General features: G+C 45.3%; 3 protein-coding genes across 6 annotated transcripts in view; 2 read left to right on the top strand and 1 right to left on the bottom strand.

Annotated features, from left to right (window-relative positions):
- Positions 1-10,373, top strand: part of LOC106592115 (epsin-3) — a 64,096-nt gene extending 53,723 nt beyond the window's left edge. For all 3 annotated transcript variants that reach the window (XM_082972914.1, XM_082972913.1, XM_082972912.1), the window contains 4 exons: positions 2,155-2,350; positions 5,336-5,509; positions 7,284-7,526; positions 8,177-10,373. In XM_082972914.1, the coding sequence (XP_082829040.1) occupies positions 2,155-2,350; positions 5,336-5,509; positions 7,284-7,526; positions 8,177-8,463 (900 nt within the window). In that variant the 3' untranslated portion in view covers positions 8,464-10,373. The remainder of the gene's footprint in view (positions 1-2,154; positions 2,351-5,335; positions 5,510-7,283; positions 7,527-8,176) is intronic.
- Positions 10,374-10,385: 12 nt separating this feature from the next.
- LOC106606260 (ADP-ribosylation factor-like protein 16) lies at positions 10,386-16,456 on the bottom strand. The gene is made up of 5 exons (XM_045715799.2): positions 16,186-16,456; positions 15,771-15,829; positions 15,543-15,659; positions 13,674-13,789; positions 10,386-11,631 (listed from the first exon to the last, which is right to left on the bottom strand). Exons 1-5 carry the CDS (start codon positions 16,244-16,246, stop codon positions 11,466-11,468), a joined length of 519 nt encoding a protein of 172 aa, XP_045571755.1. The 5' UTR covers positions 16,247-16,456; the 3' UTR covers positions 10,386-11,465.
- Positions 16,457-16,474: 18 nt separating this feature from the next.
- On the top strand, positions 16,475-21,767 carry LOC106606261 (ketosamine-3-kinase). 2 transcript variants are annotated; one of them, XM_014202408.3, is made up of 6 exons: positions 16,475-16,761; positions 17,395-17,546; positions 17,807-17,898; positions 18,555-18,628; positions 18,935-19,057; positions 20,922-21,767. In XM_014202408.3, exons 1-6 carry the CDS (start codon positions 16,621-16,623, stop codon positions 21,261-21,263), a joined length of 924 nt encoding a protein of 307 aa, XP_014057883.2. In that variant the 5' UTR covers positions 16,475-16,620; the 3' UTR covers positions 21,264-21,767. The 2 variants fall into 2 exon arrangements, with proteins under 2 accessions (XP_014057883.2, XP_082829041.1); XM_082972915.1 differs by having other exon boundaries at positions 16,512-16,756.
- Positions 21,768-22,168: the final 401 nt, after the last annotated feature.

Below are 22,168 nucleotides of genomic sequence, written 5' to 3'. Positions count from 1 at the left end.
AGTACTCTCCATATGGACAGTAACCATAACAGTCAACACTATAGTACTCTCCATATGGACAGTAACCATAACAGTCAACACTATAGTACTCCATATGGACAGTAACCATAACAGTCAACACTATAGTACTCTCCATATGGACAGTAACCATAACAGTCAACACTATAGTACTCTCCATATGGACAGTAACCATAACAGTCAACACTATAGTACTCTCCATATGGACTGTAACCATAACAGTCAACACTATAGTACTCTCCATATGGACTGTAACCATATCCGTCAACACTATAGTACTCTCCATATGGACTGTAACCATAACAGTCAACACTATAGTACTCTCCATATGGACAGTAACCATAACAGTCAACACTATAGTACTCCATATGGACAGTAGCCATAACAGTCAACACTATAGTACTCTCCATATGGACAGTAACCATAACAGTCAACACTATAGTACTCTCCATATGGACTGTAACCATAACAGTCAACACTATAGTACTCTCCATATGGACAGTAACCATAACAGTCAACACTATAGTACTCTCCATATGGACTGTAACCATAACAGTCAACACTATAGTACTCTCCATATGGACTGTAACCATATCCGTCAACACTATAGTACTCTCCATATGGACTGTAACCATAACAGTCAACACTATAGTACTCTCCATATGGACAGTAACCATAACAGTCAACACTATAGTACTCCATATGGACAGTAGCCATAACAGTCAACACTATAGTACTCTCCATATGGACAGTAACCATAACAGTCAACACTATAGTACTCTCCATATGGACTGTAACCATAACAGTCAACACTATAGTACTCTCCATATGGACAGTAACCATAACAGTCAACACTATAGTACTCTCCATATGGACTGTAACCATAACAGTCAACACTATAGTACTCTCCATATGGACTGTAACCATAACAGTCAACACTATAGTACTCTCCATATGGACTGTAACCATATCAGTCAACACTATAGTACTCTCCATATGGACTGTAACCATAACAGTCAACACTATAGTACTTTCCATATGGACAGTAACCATATCAGTCAACACTATAGTACTCTCCATATGGACTGTAACCATAACAGTCAACACTATAGTACTCTCCATATGGACTGTAACCATAACAGTCAACACTATAGCACTTTCCATATGGACAGTAACCATATCAGTCAACACTATAGTACTCTCCATATGGACTGTAACCATAACAGTCAACACTATAGTACTCTCCATATGGACAGTAACCATAATAGTCAACACTATAGTACTCCATATGGACAGTAACCATAACAGTCAACACTATAGTACTCCATATGGACAGTAACCATAATAGTCAACACTATAGTACTCCATATGGACAGTAACCATAACAGTCAACACTATAGTACTCCATATGGACAGTAACCATAATAGTCAACACTATAGTACTCCATATGGACAGTAACCATAATAGTCAACACTATAGTACTCTCCATTTGGACAGTAACCATAATAGTCAACACACTCCTCTGTATGAGCTGTATAGCGCTGACATAGTTTTGGAGGCCATAGTAGAGAGTCAAAGCATAGGTAAGGCTAAAATATATGCTGAGATGTTATATCTTATAACTCATATAACTATCCTCCTATCCTATAACTCATATAACTATCCTCCTATCCTATAACTCCTATAACTATCCTCCTATCCTATAACTATCCTTCTATCCCATAACTCCTATAACTATCCTTCTATCCCGTAACTCCTATAACTATCCTTCTATCCCGTAACTCCTATAACTATCCTCCTATCCCGTAACTCCTATAACTATCCTCCTATCCTGTAACTCCTATAACTATCCTCCTATCCTGTAACTCCTATAACTATCCTCCTATCCTATAACTCCTATAACTATCCTTCTATCCTGTAACTCCTATAACTATCCTCCTATCCTGTAACTCCTGTAACTCCTATAACTATCCTCCTATCCTATAACTCCTATGACTATAAGGCCCTGCAACAGGGGTCAAGCTGCCTCCCACTACAGAAACAGAAGATTGGCTCGTGCTCTATAGGCCTCTCTGGCTGCTCCAAGGCTTACTTATTTAATGATTAGAACCTACTTGTTGTTTCTCTGTGGATAGTCTGCTATGATGGACCTGGTGGAGGTGTTTGCTGTGTCGTCTGAGGTGCCTCCTAGTGCTAGTGCCAACTCCTGGAACCTGCCAGGGGGGAACGTCCGCACCCCTCTCCACCACCCCCTCCCCCAGGCCCAGGCTGCTGCTGGGCCTGGTCACCTGCCTGGGGCTGGGGCAGCCTCCGACCCCTGGGACTCACTGGGTAAGAGCTGCTCCAAGCCTCTAAAGAGCTCGAACTCTAACAGCCGGTCCCAATTCACTCCCTAACCCTTCCCGTTGGCCCTACCTCTTCCTCTGATGACTGCAGATCTGAAGGGTCTGGATCATAGACATCTATTGGTCTGGATATGAGTACACAGTGTAGTTATGGCCAAGGGCGGAAGGGATAGGGCCATGTGGGGGAAGGGGGATAGGGCCATGGGGGGGAAGGGATAGGGCCATGGGGGGGAAGGGATAGGGCCATGGGGGGGAAGGGATAGGGCCAGGGGGGGAAGGGATAGGGCCATGGGGGGGAAGGGATAGGGCCAGGGGGGGAAGGGATAGGGTGGGGGGGGGGGGGGGAATAGGGCCAGGGGGAAGGGATAGGGCCAGGGGGAAGGGATAGGGCCAGGGGGAAGGGATAGGGCCAGGGGGAAGGGATAGGGCCAGGGGGGGAAGGGATAGGGCCAGGGGGAAGGGATAGGGCCAGGGGGAAGGAAGGGATGGGGACAGGGGGAAGGGATAGGGCCATGGGGGGGAAGGGATAGGGCCAGGGGGAAGGGATAGGGCCAGGGGGGGAAGGGATAGGGCCATGGGGGGGAAGGGATAGGGCCAGGGGGAAGGAAGGGATGGGGACAGGGGGGAGGGATAGGGCCAGGGGGAAGGAAGGGATGGGGACAGGGGGGAGGGATAGGGCCATGGGGGGGAAGGGATAGGGCCAGGGGGAAGGGATAGGGCCAGGGGGAAGGAAGGGATGGGGACAGGGGGGAGGGATAGGGCCATGGGGGGGAAGGGATAGGGCCAGGGGGAAGGGATAGGGCCAGGGGGAAGGAAGGGATGGGGACAGGGGGGAGGGATAGGGCCGGGGGGAAGGAAGGGATGGGGCCAGGGGGAAGGAAGGGATGGGGCCAGGGGGAAGGAAGGGATGGGGACAGGGGGAAGGGAGGGATGGGGCCAGGGGGAAGGGAGGGATGGGGCCAGGGGGAAGGAAGGGATGGGGACAGGGGGGAGGGATAGGGCCGGGGGGAAGGAAGGGATGGGGACAGGGGGAAGGGATAGGGCCATGGGGGGGAAGGGATAGGGCCAGGGGGAAGGGATAGGGCCAGGGGGAAGGAAGGGATGGGGACAGGGGGAAGGGATAGGGCCATGGGGGGGAAGGGATAGGGCCAGGGGGAAGGGATAGGGCCAGGGGGAAGGGAGGGATGGGGCCAGGGGGAAGGGAGGGATGGGGCCAGGGGGAAGGAAGGGATGGGGCCAGGGGGGAGGAAGGGATGGGGCCAGGGGGAAGGAAGGGATGGGGCCAGGGGGGAGGAAGGGATGGGGCCAGGGGGGAGGGATAGGGCCAGGCTAAAGGGATAGTGAGATAATTGGGACTGTATCCACGTTATACTGCACTTATTGTCCTCAGTCAGCACTGACTCATTAATACGGTTATAGTCTACTGTCTGCCCTCCAGCATTATCCAAGCATTATCTCTCTCTCTCTCTCTCTCTCTCTCTCTCTCTGCTCACCACTCATACTGTACTGTCTGCCCTCCAGCATTATCTCTCTCTCTCTGCTCACCACTCATACTGTACTGTCTGCCCTCCAGCATTATCTCTCTCTCTGCTCACCACTCATACTGTACTGTCTTCCCTCCAGCATTATGTCTCTCTCTGCTCACCACTCATACTGTACTGTCTGCCCTCCAGCATTATCTCTCTCTCTCTGCTCACCACTCATACTGTACTGTCTGCCCTCCAGCATTATCTCTCTCTCTGCTCACCACTCATACTGTACTGTCTTCCCTCCAGCATTATGTCTCTCTCTACTCACCACTCATACTGTACTGTCTTCCCTCCAGCATTATCTCGCTCTCTCTGCTCACCACTCATACTGTACTGTCTGCCCTCCAGCATTATCTCTCTCTCTGCTCACCACTCACACTGTACTGTCTGCCCTCCAGCATTATCTCTCTCTCTGCTCACCACTCATACTGTACTGTCTGCCCTCCAGCATTATCTCTCTCTCTCCGCTCACCACTCTCAATGTACTGTCTGCCCTCCAGCATTATCTCTCTCTCTCTGCTCACCACTCTCAATGTACTGTCTGCCCTCAGCATTATCTCTCTCTGCTCACCACTCACACTGTACTGTCTGCCCTCCAGCATTATCTCTCTCTCTCTGCTCACCACTCATACTGTACTGTCTGCCCTCCAGCATTATCTCTCTCTGCTCACCACCCTCAATGTACTGTCTGCCCTCCAGCATTATCTCTCTCTCTGCTCACCACTCATACTGTACTGTCTGCCCTCCAGCATTATCTCTCTCTCTGCTCACCACTCATACTGTACTGTCTGCCCTCCAGCATTATCGCTCTCTCTGCTCACCACTCATACTGTACTGTCTGCCCTCCAGCATTATCTCTCTCTCTGCTCACCACTCATACTGTACTGTCTGCCCTCCAGCATTATCTCTCTCTCTGCTCACCACTCATACTGTACTGTCTGCCCTCCAGCATTATCGCTCTCTCTGCTCACCACTCATACTGTACTGTCTGCCCTCCAGCATTATCGCTCTCTCTGCTCACCACTCATACTGTACTGTCTGCCCTCCAGCATTATCTCTCTCTCTGCTCACCACTCATACTGTACTGTCTGCCCTCCAGCATTATCTCTCTCTCTGCTCACCACTCATACTGTACTGTCTGCCCTCCAGCATTATCGCTCTCTCTGCTCACCACTCATACTGTACTGTCTGCCCTCCAGCATTATCGCTCTCTCTGCTCACCACTCATACTGTACTGTAGGCCAATAATCAATTGATTACACAATGTATTCCAGGCACTGGTAGTTATTCTCTTACCAATAGACACCCTCATATTAAAGAAAACTGTGAAACAGTTAGTAAATAATAATGTTAATAAAGCTCTATGTAGCTATAATGTAACGTTTATGATCTGCTTATAGACGTGTAATAATGTAAATCCTTACCCTGTCCTGTTACTGCAGTGGAGGCTCGCTCCACCCCCGCTGTGATAGAGTCTCCCTGGATGGTTCCTCCCACCTACGGTAGCCCCGCCCCTCCTTGGGAGCGTAGCCTGTCCCCTCCGGACCCCTGGGAGACCCTGGGGGTAGTAGACCCATTCTCTATCCCAGATGCTCTTCGAACTGGCAGCCCTACAGGTGACTGGTTATCTCTGGCTCCTTATGGCTACACAGACAGACAGACAGACAGACAGACAGACAGACAGACAGACAGACAGACAGACAGACAGACAGACAGACAGACAGACAGACTCTACCTTTCATTTAACATATGTCTATGTATCATGTAACAACATGTAACATATGTATGTACGGGCAGAAGCATACAGTACCTTCGGAAAGTATTCAGACCCCTTGACTTTTTCCACATTTTGTTAGGTTACAGCCTTATTCTAAAATTGATGAAAAAAAAATGTAAAAAACACATCTCATCAATCTACACACAATACACCATAAAGACGAAATATCACATTTACATACCAGTCAAAAGTTTGCAAATGGTCCAGGTAGGCATTTGATTAGCTGTTCAGGAGTCTTATGGACCTAGACTTGGCGCTCCGATAGCGCTTGCTGTGCAGTAGCAGAGAGAACAGTCTATGAGTAGGGTGACTGGAGTCTTTGACAATTTTTAGGGCCTTCTTCTGACACCGCCTGGTATAGAGGTCCTGAATGGCAGGAAGCTTGGCCCCAGTGATGTACTGGGCCGTTCGCACTACCGTCTGAGTGCTTTGAGGTCAGAGGCCGAGCAGTTGCCACACCAGGCAGTGATGCAACCAGTCAGGATGCTCTCAACTGTGCAGCTGTAGAACTTTTTGAGGCTCTGAGGACCCATGAAAAATCTTTTCAGTCTCCTGAGGGGGAATAGGCTTTGTCGTGCCCTCTTCACGACTGTCTTGGTGTGTTTGGACCATGATAGTTTGTTGGTGATGTGGACTCAAAGGAACTTGAAGCTCTCAACCTGCTCCAACACAGCCCCGTCGATGAGAATGGGGGCGTACTTGGTCCTCCTTTTCCTATAGTCCACAATCATCTCCTTTGTCTTGATCATGTTGAGGGATAGGTTGTTATCCTGGCACAACACGGCCAGGTCTCTGACCTCCACACTATATGCTGTCTCATCGTTGTCGGTGATCAGACCTACCACTGTTGTGTTGTCGGCAAACTTAATGATGGTGTTGGAGTCGTGCCTGGCCATGCAGTCGTGGGTGAACAGGGAGTACAGGAGGGGACTGAGCCCCTGATGGGCCCCCGTGTTGAGGATCAGCGGGGCAGATGTTACCTACCCTTACCACCTGGGGGCGGCCCGTCAGGAAGTCCAGGATCCAGTTGCAGAGGGAGGTGTTTAGTCCTAGGGTCCTTAGCGATGAGCTTTGAGGGCACTATGGTGTTGAACACTGAGCTGTAGTCAATTAATAGCATTCTCACATAAGTGTTCCTTTAGTCCAGGTGGTAAAGGGCAGTGTTGAGTGCAATAGAGATAGCATCATCTGTGGATCTGTTGGGGCGGTATGCAAATTGGAGTGGGTCTAGGGTTTCTGGGATAATGGTGTTGTGAGTCATGACCAGCCTTTCAAAGCACTTCATGGCTATAGACAGGTGTGTGCCTTTCCAAATCATGTCCAATCAATTGAATTTACCACAGGTGGACTCCAATCAAGTTGTAGAAACATCTCTAGGATGATCAATGGAAACAGGATGCACCTGAGCTCAATTTCAAGTCTCATAGCAATGAGTCTGAATACTTATGTAAATAAGGTATCATTTAAAAAAATATATAAACATTTGCTAAAAATTAAGGCTGTAATTTAACAAAATGTGTAAAAGGTCAAGGGGTCTGAATACTTTCCGAAGGCACTGTATATTTCTAAACATATTTGAGCATTTAAACATATATTGATGTACTCTCCATTAGATGGTGACTTGTTTGACGAGGCGATGGACGGAGGTCATTTCAGCCTGAACAGTCGAGGTGAGGGTGAGGGCAGCCCGGAGCTGTTTGATCTGTCTCGTATAGGGGACAGTCTGGGGGTCCCCAGCCCTCGGACCTGCCGGACCCCTGAATCCTTCCTGGGGCCCACAGGGGCCTCCCTGGTCAATCTGGACAGCCTGATACCAGCCAACCCCCCAGCCAAGACCAAGAACCCCTTCCTCTCAGGTGAACACTGAAACAGTCACTCACTCACAGAACAAGAACCCCTTCCTCTCAGGTGAACACTGAAACAGTCACTCACTCACAGACCAAGAACCCCTTCCTTTCAGGTGAACACTGAAACAGTCACTCACTCACAGACCAAGAACCCCTTCCTCTCAGGTGAACACTGAAACAGTCACTCACTCACAGACCAAGAACCCCTTCCTTTCAGGTGAACACTGAAACAGTCACTCACTCACAGACCAAGAACCCCTTCCTTTCAGGTGAACACTGAAACAGTCACTCACTCACAGACCAAGAACCCCTTCCTCTCAGGTGAACACTGAAACAGTCACTCACTCACAGACCAAGAACCCCTTCCTCTCAGGTGAACACAGTCAATCATATCCCTGCTCTACAGCAAACCATGTACCCCATCCAATTTACAAGTAAAGTGCTACTCAGTCACTTACTCAGACCTGGGGCTATTGCAGGTTGAAGTTTGCACTTTTGGGACTATTCCATTGATCCTATCTCAGCTTACTGGACAAATGTAATAATTAAGAGCAGGTTAAGTATTTAAACATTTAACGTGTAATGGTTAAAAGTGCTTCTACTGACTTTCTCTCTGCCCCCCACCTCTTGCTCCCCCCCTATCTCCTTCCCCCCTCCAGGTCTGAGTACTCCATCTCCCCTCAACCCGTTCCAGAGTGAACAGCCTCGTCTCACCCTGAATCAGATGCGTCCTAGCTCCACGTCCCCCGTCCCCCCCTCCGGTCCTCCCTCCCTGCCCTACAGTGCTTCTCTGCCCCTGCCCGCCAGCCACCAGCCGGCCAGCCTGCCCTCCTCCCTCACCCAGCCCACCCATGGAGCCCTGGACATACCTGGGCTGCCACAGCCCCTGTTACCTCTTTCCTCCATCTCGTCTCTGGGAGAGCAGAATCAGAATCCCTTCCTATGATGTCTGTCCAGCTGAACTGAACCCCTAAGATGGAAGATAGACCAACACCAACTTCTGCCATGCGCAGTAGATCACCTGCTGGGTGTCCACGAGCGGTGTCCTGCTGGGTGTCCACGAGCGGTGTCCTGCTGGGTGTCCACGAGCGGTGACAATTCAACATGTGGAATTGTCGAGAACTGAATAGAAAACGACGGCCGATGTTTTGTAGTCAGATGTGATAGGACGCCCACCCGCTGTTGCACGGCCGGCCTTCATGTTGGTCTGTCTGTCCTCTAACTCTGGTGGATGGAACAGAGAGAATAGAAATGACTCTTATTAGGTTGTTTTCTGTCAATCTAACCTCAAAACTCAACAACTGGAATTCAGACTGAACTGAAATCCCCTTAAGTTGTTATTTTGTTGTTGTTTTTCTATGGGCTATAGTACTGTAACCCTTAGCTTGCTGCCTCTGCTACTGCGTCTGCTACGATCTGCTCTACGCTTTAACCACAACCTGTCCTGTTACTCCTCTCTGCTGAAGGGAGTGATGGAGGAGGAACGAGAGGTAGAAAGAGAATATGCCCAGAACGTGTTTAGGTCTATAGTAACCTAATCCTAAACCATGACAGATACTGTACATACACGCCAATGCCCAAGCTCATCCTCCGCTATAGGAAACACAGCAGGTGAAGACGTTTCCATGTTAAAGTAATTAGCAATACTTTACAGATGAGTGTGTCTGCACTAACCTGGTCTCAGATCTGTTTGTGCTGTCCTGCCAACTCCTATGGATCATTGGCTATACAGCAGGAACATATCTGGGATCAGGTTAGTTAACTGCTTTTCCAACTGCTTCTTACCCAGTCACATTCCCCGCCCACTCTGCTGCATACTTTAGTTTGATTGGCTCCTCACTGTTGCTCCTGATCCAGCACTGAACTGATTGTACACCAGATATGCCTGCTTATCTCTCCGACTGACAGACCACAATGCACTTTGACAGGACGCTCACTGTTCCTGCCGCACTGCTCTATGCTGATTGGTCGGTCCGCTCTCTGGACTGCCTTCATTAGTTGACTCTTTCTCTCCTATTATCTCTCCCATGATGCCCCAGGGGATAACTCTGACAAGTCTGTTCAGGAGGATGTAACGTTACAGAATGCTCAGATAGAAATTTATCATGTAGAACAGATATGATTGTCTGCCAGATAGAATAGGGGGAAGCGTGCCGGCTCTATTCAATCTATTTCTATCCATTCAGAATGTTTCCCAGCACAGACTGCAACTCAGATAGATAGAAATGTATCAGATAGAATAGGGGAAGCGTGTTGGCTCTATTCAATCTATTTCTATCTGTAAAAGTTCGGAATGATTCCCAGCACCGACTACAACTCTGATTTCTGAGAACGGGCATAGAACATTCCACGCCAATGATGAGACGCCAGCCAACCCCCATCCATATAATGAACACTGAGTTTTAAGTTTCCTTTTTGTTGCATTAGGCCTAGTAAGGCTCAGTCTGACTGAGTTCTTGTGTAAGGGTGGTTTGCTGTTGGAATGGAACTGTTGTGATGGTGAGAGAGATTCTAAGGTAGTTCTATTGTAGTGGACTGGAGTCCCTTTTGAGGGATATCGGAATGAAATCTGCTTTTCAAGAGACCGGAACCACTGCAGGATTCACTATAGGGGCAAATCCTAACGCTCTCACTTCAAGTTGAGTTTTGCATTGATGTCAATGGGAGAAGTGGAAATTCAATTGCAGTGGAAGTTAGGAAGCTCGCATTCGACCCTATAAGCAACGCAACATATTAGAAGAATGTATGAATTGATATCATGATTATTTTCCCTCTCTCATTGCTCGATCATTACTTGTGAAACACTGATTGTCATCATCAAATATAAGGGTATAATGAACTAATAACAACACCTGGCATCTGCATTCATTCATATTTTACAGCTTTTATTTCATGATCATGTTGATCAATTTATAATGGAATATTTCTACATATTGAATGCTTAAAGAAGCACACTCTTCGAAGGGTTGACTTTTCTACACAATGTCTGTCTGCCCCCCCGGAGGCCAAACACTTGTATGACAGTTACTGTATTTCCACACACCTGTATAACAGATACTGTATTTCCACACACCTGTATGACAGTTACTGTATTTCCACTGTCATCCATAATTTCCCCATATCAATGAATCCAGCATAGTTAGGCTACATCGAGCACACTACTCCAGTAGTTAGGCTACATCGAGGACACTACTCCAGTATAGTTAGGCTACATCGAGGACACTACTCCAGTATAGTTAGGCTACATCGAGGACACTACTCCAGTAGTTAGGCTACATCGAGGACACTACTCCAGTATAGTTAGGCTACATCGATGACACTACTCCAGCATAGTTAGGCTACATCGAGGACACTACTCCAGTATAGTTAGGCTACATCGAGGACACAACTCCACACATGATTATGCATTTCCCTGTTTGGAAATACTTTAACCAAATGATATAACAGTGTTCTCCCTCAGCCTTTAAAAAACAACTGCTGGTAGATACAGTATCTATACAGAGTGCTGACAATAAATACAGGCATGATATTCCAGCCATAAAAGCATTAATATCAGGCCTCCTCAATAAGACGTGATGCCATGTGAATGACCGCATCATTCTTGGTGTGCTGAGATCATGAGGACATCTTCTTGCCAACAGGATTCATGTGTAACAGCGTGAGATACAGTACCCTCACTTTACAGTTGGTGGTGACATCATTCCAAGTTCAGTGACAATGACGTCACTTATGCTGCGTTCAAAGCAACTGGGAACTCAGAAATCTCTGACTTCAGTGCGTTCAAGACAACTGGGATTTTTTTTTTTAACGGTCATCCAACTTGAAATTCCATCTCGGGCCTCCTACAGCACTGACTTTCTGACCTTTCCAGAGTTCCCAGTTGTCTTGAAAGCACCAGCAATGAGGAACTGCTTCCTGGAAGGAAGATGCTTCTATGACATCACTCTGTCAGTCAGTTAGGGTGGAGTCCAGCCAGCCCAACACCTCCTGGAGTCCCTGGCCGGAACGAGCGCTCAGTTCCAGGGTCGTGATTGGCTGGGTGGCAGAGGCGATGATGTCATCCATCCTGAACAGTGACATCATCTCTACGAGACTCATGGTACAAGGGAGGTCCCTGGAGGAAGGGTGGGAGGAGAAAGGGTTAGACATTTGCAAAGCGAGGGAGAGGCACTGTTTAATTTTTGTAAAGGAGGCAAATAAAGTTTATCTCTACTAGACTCATGGTACAATGGAGATCCTGAGGGGAAGAGTGGGAGGACAATCAGTCAGAAAATGTGCAGGGAGGGAGAGAAATGGTTTGTTGATAGTCATGCAACGCGGTGGGGAAAAAAGCATTTAAAGTGGGAGTATATTGGGAGGAATTAGATACAGTCAGGTCCATAAATATTTGGACATTGACCAAGTTATTATTATTTTAGCTGTCTACCACAGCATTTTGGAGTTGCAATTAAATAATGAATATGAGCTGAAAGTGCAGACATTCAGCTTTAAGTTGAGGGTCTTTACCAAAAAGTAGTTGGACAATTGGCTGCTCAGCTGTTTCATGGCCAGGTGTATGTTATTCCCTCATTAGTTAATTTACAAGTAAGCAGATAAAAGGTCTAGAGTTGATTTCAAGTGTGGCATTTGGAATCTGTTGCTGCTAACCCTCAATATGAAGTCCAAAGAGTTGTCACTGCCAGTGAAGAAAGCCATCATTAGGCTGAGAAATCCAAACAACCCCATCAGAGAGATAGCAAAAACATTAGGTGTGGCCAAATCAACTATTTGGTACATTCTTAAAAAGAAAGAACACACTGGTGAGCTCAGGTACACCAAAAGGCCTGGAAGACCACAGAAAACAACTGTGGTGGATGACAGAAGAATTATTTCCCTGGTGAAGAAAAACCCCTTCACAACAGTTGACCAGATGAAGAACACCCTCCAGGAGGTAGGCGTATCTGTGTCAAAGTCAACAATCAAGAGAAGACTTCACCAGAGTAAATACAGAGGGTTTACCACAAGATGTAAACCATTAGTAAGCCTCAAAAACAGGAAGACCAGATTAGAGTTTGCCAAAGAACATCTAAAAAAGCCTGTCCAGTTCTGGAACAACATCCTATGGACAGATGAGACAAAGATCATCTTGTACCAGAATGATGGGAAGAGAAGAGTATGGAGAAGGGAAGGAACTGCTCATGATCTGAAGCATACCACCTCATCTGTGAAGCATGGTGGAGGTAGTGTTATGGTGTGGGCATGTATGGCTGCCAATGGAACTGGTTTCCTTGTATTTATTGATGATGTGACTGCTGACAAAAGCAGCAGGATGAATTCTGAAGGGTTTAGGGCTATATTATCTGCTCAGATTCAGCCAAATGATTTAAAACTCATTGAACGGCTCTTCGCAGTGCAGATGGACAATGACCCGAAGCATACTGCAAAAGCAACCCAATACTTTTGTAAGGCAAAGAACTGGAATGTTCTGCAATGGCCAACTCAATCACCTGACCTGAATCAAATTGAGAATGTATTTCACTTGCTGAAGGCAAAACGCCCCAAGAACGAGCAGGAAGTGAAGACAGCTGCAGTTAAGGCCTGGCAGAGCATCACCAGGGAAGAAACCCAGCATCTGGTGATGTCTATGGGTTACAGACTTCAGGCAGTCATTGACGGCAAAGGATTTGCAACCAAGTATTAAAACTCACAATTGAATTGATGATTGTTACGTTGTCCAATTACTTTTCAGCCCCTAAAATTGAGCCCCATATATAAAAAGTGCTAAAATTCCTACACAGTTTACCTGATTTGGAGGTAAATACCCTCAAATTAAAGATGAAAGTCTCCACTTTCAGCTCATATAGATTGTTTCCTTTCAAATCCACTGTGGTGGCGTTCAGAGCCAAAATGATAACTTGTTCAATGTCCAAATATTTATGGACATAACTGTACGTCTGGTTCGTAGCCAGGAGTCTGTCCAGTAAGGTGCAATGTTGCAAAACATTCAGATACAACTGTATTGTGCTGAACAAACCTGATTGTCTGTCATGTAGAGAATAAGGGATCATGTCACATCTATTCATTACATTTCTATCTGAATGTTTAGTCTCAAAAATCCACTGTGATCTTAGCCAGAGAATGTGTAGTGTAGTGTAGTGTAGTGTGTTACTACAGAACCTCTTGTTGAAGATAACCAGGACAGAGGCTGTGTGGAGAGGTTCAGCAGAGAGGACAGACAGGAGCTGGATACAGGACGACGACATCTGGGTGGTGTTAGCAGAGTCCACCATGAACTATATAGAGGACAAACACAATATGATTAAAAAAAATTCATGCTTGCAGTCGACAAGCCTGAAATTATGCAGAATGCACAGATGATCTCCCAGTTTATTGGGCTGATGGTCTATCGTGTACTGCAGTGATATTAGCCTATTCATACCTCTGGTTGATCTCCCAGTTTAGTGGGCTGATGGTCTATCGTGTACTGCAGTGATATTAGCCTATTCATACCTCTGGTTGATCTCCCAGTTTATTGGGCTGATGGTCTATCGTGTACTGCAGTGATATTAGCCTATTCATACCTCTGGTTGATCTCCCAGTTTAGTGGGCTGATGGTCTATCGTGTACTGCAGTGATATTAGCCTATTCATACCTCTGGTTGATCTCCCAGTTTATTGGGCTGATGGTCTACCGTGTACTGCAGTGATATTAGCCTATTCATACCTCTGGTTGATCTCCCAGTTTAGTGGGCTGATGGTCTATCGTGTACTGCAGTGATATTAGCCTATTCATACCTCTGGTTGATCTCCCAGTTTATTGGGCTGATGGTCTATCGTGTACTGCAGTGATATTAGCCTATTCATACCTCTGGTTGATCTCCCAGTTTAGTGGGCTGATGGTCTATCGTGTACTGCAGTGATATTAGCCTATTCATACCTCTGGTTGATCTCCCAGTTTATTGGGCTGATGGTCTACCGTGTACTGCAGTGATATTAGCCTATTCATACCTCTGGTTGATCTCCCAGTTTATTGGGCTGATGGTCTACCGTGTACTGCAGTGATATTAGCCTATTCATACCTCTGGTTGATCTCCCAGTTTATTGGGCTGATGGTCTATCGTGTACTGCAGTGATATTAGCCTATTCATACCTCTGGTTGATCTCCCAGTTTATTGGGCTGATGGTCTACCGTGTACTGCAGTGATATTAGCCTATCCACACCTCTGGTTGATCTCCCAGTTTATTGGGCTGATGGTCTACCGTGTACTGCAGTGATATTAGCCTATTCATTCCTCTGGTTGATCTCCCAGTTTATTGGGCTGATGGTCTACCGTGTACTGCAGTGATATTAGCCTATTCATTCCTCTGGTTGATCTCCCAGTTTATTGGGCTGATGGTCTACCGTGTACTGCAGTGATATTAGCCTATTCATTCCTCTGGTTGATCTCTATTTGTGATCAGAGGAGCTTTGCTTATTGATCATATAGAAATATTGACTATTTTTGCATTAAACTTCACCATTGATGGAATATGTGTACACAGTATTATTGAGGTTATTCTAAACATTTACAAGGAATTATTTCCAAATTGAGAGGAACCTGTATAGAAGTCATGACGTGGTTCTCATGCTGCTGCCATCTTGGACTAGGGCTGGACAAACCTGAATGTGTAGAGGTTTAATTGATAAAATGTCTATGTCCAATAAGAGAGGAGTATTGACCCACCCCAGCTCGCTCAGTCACCCTCTTCTTCTTCAGAGTAGATATATTAACTCAACTTTTACATTTTTTATTTAACATTTATTTAGTTAGGCAAGTCAGTTAAGAACAAATTCTTATTTACAATGACGGCCTACCCCGGCCAAAGCCGGACGACACTGGGCCAGTTGTGCGCCGCCCTATGGGACTCCCAATCACGGCCGGATGTGGTACATCCTGGATTCGCCCCAGGGACTGTAGTGACGCCTCTTGCACTGAGATGCAGGGCCTTAGACAGTTGCGCTACTCAGGGAGACTTATACACTGTATGGATGTGGTTCTGGACTCACGATGACAGAGGAGCAGTCCGTATAGTAACTGGGCCAGATAGGACCCATACAGCCTCCCAGCTCTCTCACAGTCACCCTCGTTCTCTTCAGAGTCAGGTCTGTCAGGTTGGTGCCCACCTGTAACAGATGGAGACATAATAGTAGCCTAGAATATCCCTTTTCTGTTCAAGACATCCTCAAATGGTGACTGACACAACAATCACTGTGGTGAATACCGAATGGACTCACCGTAGGTAGAGTAACAGGGGGTTCCCCTAAATCAGTTGTGCCATCTCTCACACTGAGCTGTGAATAGTCTGTTAAGGGTGATTAAATAGACACTGTAGCATGGAAATGTACTCTGAAGATACATATTGGAGTGAGACATGGGCTGCTTCGTCTCAATAGTCTCCTCTCCTACATCTTCTTCATTTGCACTGATATTAAACACAGGATAGGTGAGAAGAAGAATATGGTGGATGTGTATTGGAAAACTGTCATCAGATTCCAAGCAGATGAAGGAGAGGAAGAAGTGGATACGAGGAAAGGAAGCCACTGATTATTGAGACGCATCCATGGTCACAATTGCTTGCTATCAAACGTTTGCTTATTTTCTCGTTTGCTTGCTAAATCAATCTCAATGCTGGTTAATTTGAAAGGATATTCTGTAAACGTTTCAAGAGAAGAGTTTTTCCAACACCGGTTGCACCGAGCAGCAAACACATTTCGTAAAAACCAACAAAGACTTGATCCGTATCAAACTTGTCGAGACTAGTTAGCTAGCAAGCAAGCCTCTCCAGCTTACTTTGACACCATGGCGACGCTCATATGATCAACTTTAGTTGCTATGTTTGCACAAATAAGAAGCAAATCTTTGCAAATCCAAGTTGTCATTAGTTATTTCATCACCGACGGACCCGGAACCAAAACATTGAATCGCTTCCTTTCCTTCGAAAACAAGCCACGCCTTCTTCCACCCAGTTGTCAAAACATAAACAGACAGCTACAGGAGTGGGAGTCAACCCTAAAGAAGTTTGGGAGTCAAACAATAACAATAGGTTCTTCTTCAAGCGTTTGGAGAGCATCTTGGAGAACAGCCATGGAAGCTCAGCTAAAGAAGGAGCTGGGAACATCCATGCTGAAGTCAACTGGCCATTCTGGAGGAGGTTGTATCAGCCAGGGACAGAGCTTTGATACTGACCACGGGAGAGTGTTTGTCAAGATCAACCACAAGAGTCAGGTTCTTCATTTACTTCATTACTAATTCCATACTGCATGCCTTTACATTGACATATGAAGTCACTCAAAATAGATTAACACTGTAAAATAGTAGCCTAATAAGGATCATTTGTCAGTTATATCAAACAATATTTTGTTGCAGGCTATTTGGCTACACACTATCAAATGAATTACAGTAGTCAGCACTCTGAGAGCAAAGGATTAGGATTCACAATAGAGCCCTCCAGTCATGTGATGGCCAAATCAGAGCGCTGTTGTTGTGCACAGAGATGGATGTTTTTATGTGATGGGCAGTCCTAATCCTGACCTCTGAAAAGTCATAAACTGCCTTCTCTGAAGGCTGCTAGACTACTTCCATGGTAGGTGTAATCCAGTGGAGGCTGCTGAAGGGAGGACGGCTCATAATAATGGCCGGAATGGAGTTAATGGAATGGCATCGAAAAAAAAAGATATACCATGCGTTTGATACCATTCCATTCACTCCATTCCAGCCATTATTATGAGCCATCCTCCCCCCAGCAGCCTCCATTGGTGTCATCACTTTTTCTGTACAATACATGTCATCACAAAGGTATGGTATAATTCCTTGGTCAATGTCATGATGATCATCACATGTCTTATCCTCGTCCCCCAGGCGAAGCGTATGTTTGATGGGGAGTTGGCTAGCTTGGAAGCCATCGTCATGACAGACACAGTGAAGGTCCCCAAGCCTGTCAAGGTGATAGAGCTGGATACAGGAGGGGCTGTGTTCGTCATGGAACATGTTGACATGAGGGGTCTTAGCAGGTATGAGAATCTCCTCATACACTGTATAATACACATCTTTGACCTTTCTTTCCTTCTTGTTCTTCTTCTTCCTTTATATTCTTCTTCTTCTTTATTTATCTTCTTATTCTTTCTTTATCTTCTTTCTTTATCTTCTTCTTTCATTGTCTTCTTCATCTTCTTCCTGTTCTTCTTTTTCTGTATGCATTAGTCAAGTATTATTGTTATGTCTTACTTTATTGTGATGATTGAGTGTGTTAATGATTATCTGATTCCCCCAGGCACTCTAAGCAGCTGGGAGAGCATCTGGCTGATCTGCACCTACACAACCAGAGACAAAGGGACAGACAGAACATGGAACAGCAGACTGTTGGTAACTCACCTAGTTCATTGATTGATTGATTGATTTTGGGGTAAAACAATTCATACAGTTTAAAACAGTTTAAAAGTCTAGCTTTCTCACATATACAACATCAGACTACTGCATGCCTTCACTCACCACTCTATTAAATGGAAATGGAAAAAGGAGCTGATGTTCCTGTCATTTTAAATGTAAACAGGAAAAGGACCTAATGTTCATGTCATTTTAAATGTAAACAGGAAAAGGACCTGATGTTCCTGACATTTAAATGTAAACAGGAAAAGGAGCTGATGTTCCTGACATTTAAATGTAAACAGGAAAAGGAGCTGATGTTCCTGACATTTAAATGTAAACAGGAAAAGGACCTGATGTTCCTGACATTTAAATGTACACAGGAAAAGGAGCTGATGTTCCTGACATTTAAATGTAAACAGGAAAAGGAGCTGATGTTCCTGCCATTTAAATGTACACAGGAAAAGGAGCTGATGTTCCTGCCATTTAAATGTAAACAGGAAAAGGAGCTGATGTTCCTGCCATTTAAATGTACACAGGAAAAGGAGCTGATGTTCCTGACATTTAAATGTACACAGGAAAAGGAGCTGATGTTCCTGACATTTAAATGTAAACAGGAAAAGGAGCTGATGTTCCTGCCATTTAAATGTAAACAGGAAAAGGAGCTGATGTTCCTGTCATTGACCAGTTTGGGTTCCAGGTTCCCACATGCTGTGGATACCTCCCTCAGGTGAGCTACTATGCAACAGATCGTCTGATATTGGGAGGCACAACTACATTTCCACCTTTCCCACTAGTGAATACGAGACTGGAATATGTGGTAACGTGGGATTTAAACTGTATGCTATAAATATAAATAAAGATAGTTCCACACTCTATATACAGCTCAAAGTAATTTATTGGTTAAACCACCAATGTCTCTGCCTTCAACATGGGATTTAAAGACCAACTGGATGAGAAAATCTGCCTATTTTTATTTATACATTTATCAGAGTTCCACTTTCTAACCTCTCTTTGTCTCTCTCTCTCTCATCAGGAGAATGAGTGGCAGAGTGACTGGGTAACATTCTACTCTCAGCACAGACTACAGCACCAACTCAACATGGTGGAGAAGTCTTATGGAGACAGAGAGGCCAGGGAACTATGGTCTCAGCTACAGGTAACTATGTTACTAGGTAACTACAGGGAACTGTGGTCCCAGCTACATGTATAACTAGGTAACTACAGGGAACTATGGTCCCAGCCACAGGTAACTATATAGCTAGGTAACTACAAGGAACTATGGTCCAAGCTACAGGTAACAATATAACTAGGTAACTACAGGGAACTGTGGTCCCAGCTACAGGTAACTATATAACTAGGTGACTACAGGGAGCTATGGTCCCAGCTACAGGTAACTATAAAACTAGGTAACTACAGGGAACTATGATCCCAGCTACAGGTAACTATATAACTAGGTGACTACAGGGAGCTATGGTCCCAGCTACAGGTATAACTAGGTAACTATAGGGAACTATGGTCCCAGCTACAGGTATAACTAGGTAACTATAGGGAACTATGGTCCCAGCTACAGGTAACTATAGAACTATGTAACTACAGGGAACTATGGTCCCAGCTACAGGTATAACTAGGTCATTACAGGGAACTATGGTCCCAGCTACAGGTATAACTAGGTAACTATAGGGAACTATGGTCCCAGCTACAGGTATAACTAGGTAACTATAGGGAGCCATGGTCCCAGCCACAGGTAACAATATAACTAGGTAACTACAGGAAACTGTGGTCCAAGATACAGGTAATTATATAACTAGGTAACTACAGGGAACTATGGTACCAGCCACAGGTAACTATATAACTGGGTAACTACAGGGAACTATGTTTCCAGCTACAGGTAACTATATAACAAGGGAACTACAGGGAACTATGGTTCCAGCTACAGGTAACTATATAACTAGGTAACTACAGGGAACTATGGTACCAGCCACAGGTAACTATATAACTAGGTAACTACAGGGAACTATGGTTCCAGCTACAGGTAACTATATAACTAGGTAACTACAGGGAACTATGGTTCCAGCTACAGGTAACTATATAACTAGGTAACTATAGGGAACTATGGTCCCAGCTACAGGTATAACTAGGTAACTATAGGGAGCCATGGTCCCAGCCACAGGTAACAATATAACTAGGTAACTACAGGAAACTGTGGTCCAAGATACAGGTAATTATATAACTAGGTAACTACAGGGAGTTATGGTCCCAGCTACAGGTAACTATATAACTGGGTATCTACAGGGAACTATGATCCCAGCCACAGGTAACTATATAACTAGGTAACTACAGGGAACTATGGTCCCAGCTACAGGTAACTATAGAACTAAGTAACTACAGGGAACTGTGGTCCCAGCTACAGGTAACTATATAACTGGGTAACTACAGGGACTTATGGTCCCAGCTACAGTTATAACTTGGTAACTATTGGGAACTATGGTCCCAGCTACAGGTAACAATATAACTAGGTAACTACAGGGACTTATGGTCCCAGCTACAGTTATAACTTGGTAACTATTGGGAACTATGGTCCCAGCTACAGGTAACAATATAACTAGGTAACTACAGGGAACTATGGTCCCAGCTACAGGTAACTATTTAACTGGGTAACTACAGGGACTTATGGTCCCAGCTACATGTATAACTAGGTAACTACAGGGAACTATGGTCCCAGCCACAGGTAACAATATAACTAGGTAACTACAGGTAACAATATAACTAGGTAACTACAGGTAACTATGGTCCAAGCTACAGGTAACAATTTAACTAGGTAACTACAGGCAACTATGGTCCAAGCTACAGGTAACAATATAACTAGGTAACTACAGGGAACTGTTAAAACAATAACACAGACTACAGAACCATCCCCAATCCCAAACCAAGCCCTTACTCCTATGCCTTATGTTCTTTTTGAGATCCGAGAGGACTTTATGGGGGATTGATCTTCTGTCTGATATCTCCTCTCCTCTCAGCTGAAAATCCCTCAGCTATTTACCGACATCGAGGTGTTCCCTGCCCTGCTTCACGGGGACCTGTGGGGGGGAAACGTAGCAGAGTGTTCCGACGGCCCTGTCATTTTCGACCCCGCCTCCTTCTATGGCCACGCTGAGTACGAGCTGGGCATCGCCGGGATGTTTGGAGGGTTCAGCGACTCCTTCTACTCTGGGTACCACAACAAGATCCCCAAGGCCCCGGGGTTTGAGAAGAGGAATCAGCTGTATCAACTCTTCCACTATCTGAACCATTGGAATCACTTTGGTGGAGGATACAGAGGGTCCTCACTGAGGATCATGAAGGATCTGGTCAAATACTGACCACTGATCATATATGTACAGTAGCATGATGTACAACTACACTACCCATAATGCTCTGTAAAACATAGACACACAATGACACTGACCAGCTTGAATGACCTCACAAAGTCTTACACTACAGCCTAGTCTTCCATCCAGAAGGGAACAAATCAATTTTGGGGTGAAAATATTAGTTATTTCGGAAACCTTTTAACTCGAAAAGCAAGAAACAAGAAAGCTATGATGCTATGGTATAGAAGAGAGATTCCACGAAACCCATTCCATATCCCTCTTTATCTTGAAATGCTTGAGAAATCACATTTTTTGAGTTAACAGCTGTTTGAAAGCAGAAGTGATTTTAATGCTATAGTGTAAGACTAAACATAGGGTATTGCACATCCATTTGCTTAAATAAACATAGCAGCAAGCAAGGTTATGATCTGTTTGAGTTGTAACAATTAGCTTTGTTAAAAGCTGTGTTAATACTAAGAATGCAATGCTAAATAAAGTACATTACTTCCTGTATCGTGACCATTATACACTACACTACGTTTTGAATACCTCAATAAGGACAATAACCAAATAAAGGGTTATACACTGAGTGTACAAAACATTAGGAACACCCTCCTAATATTGAGTTGCACCCCTTTTTGCCCTCAGAACAGCCTCAATTCGTCAGACCATGGACTCTACAAGGTGTCAAATGTGTTCCACAGGGATGCTGGCCCATGTTGACTCCAATGCTTCCAACAGTTGTGTCTAGTTGGCTGGATGTCCGTTGGATGGTGGACCATTCTTGATACACACAGGAAACTGTTGAGTGTGAAAAACCCAGCAGCGATGCTGTTCTTGACACAAGCCAGTGCGCCTGGCACCTACTACCATACCCCGTTCAAAGGCACTTAAATGTGTCTTGCACATTCACC

The sequence above is a fragment of the Salmo salar genome, chromosome 03, assembly GCF_965601325.2.
Source record: "Salmo salar chromosome 03, fSalSal1, whole genome shotgun sequence".
Classification (NCBI taxonomy): Eukaryota; Metazoa; Chordata; class Actinopteri; order Salmoniformes; family Salmonidae; genus Salmo; species Salmo salar.
Note: the sequence above shows the minus strand (reverse complement) of the source record. Positions and strands in the feature narration are given on the sequence as shown.

Bases quoted from the DNA above. Each gene is read 5' to 3' on its own strand.
- LOC106606260 (XM_045715799.2), bottom strand. From the start codon at position 16,246: ATGTGTTTGCTGCTCGGTGCAACCGGTGTTGGAAAAACTCTTCTCTTG. The intron at 15,830-16,185 runs ATATCCTTTCAA...CAGACTATTCAC, and splicing joins TCTCTTGAAACGTTTACAGA to AGCTCAGTGTGAGAGATGGC. The intron at 11,632-13,673 runs GTTCTGTAGTAA...CCCTTCCTCCAG, and splicing joins CTGGTTATCTTCAACAAGAG to GGACCTCCCTTGTACCATGA.
- LOC106606261 (XM_014202408.3), top strand. From the start codon at position 16,621: ATGGAAGCTCAGCTAAAGAAGGAGCTGGGAACATCCATGCTGAAGTCA. The intron at 16,762-17,394 runs GTTCTTCATTTA...CTCGTCCCCCAG, and splicing joins AGATCAACCACAAGAGTCAG to GCGAAGCGTATGTTTGATGG. The intron at 17,547-17,806 runs GTATGAGAATCT...TGATTCCCCCAG, and splicing joins GACATGAGGGGTCTTAGCAG to GCACTCTAAGCAGCTGGGAG.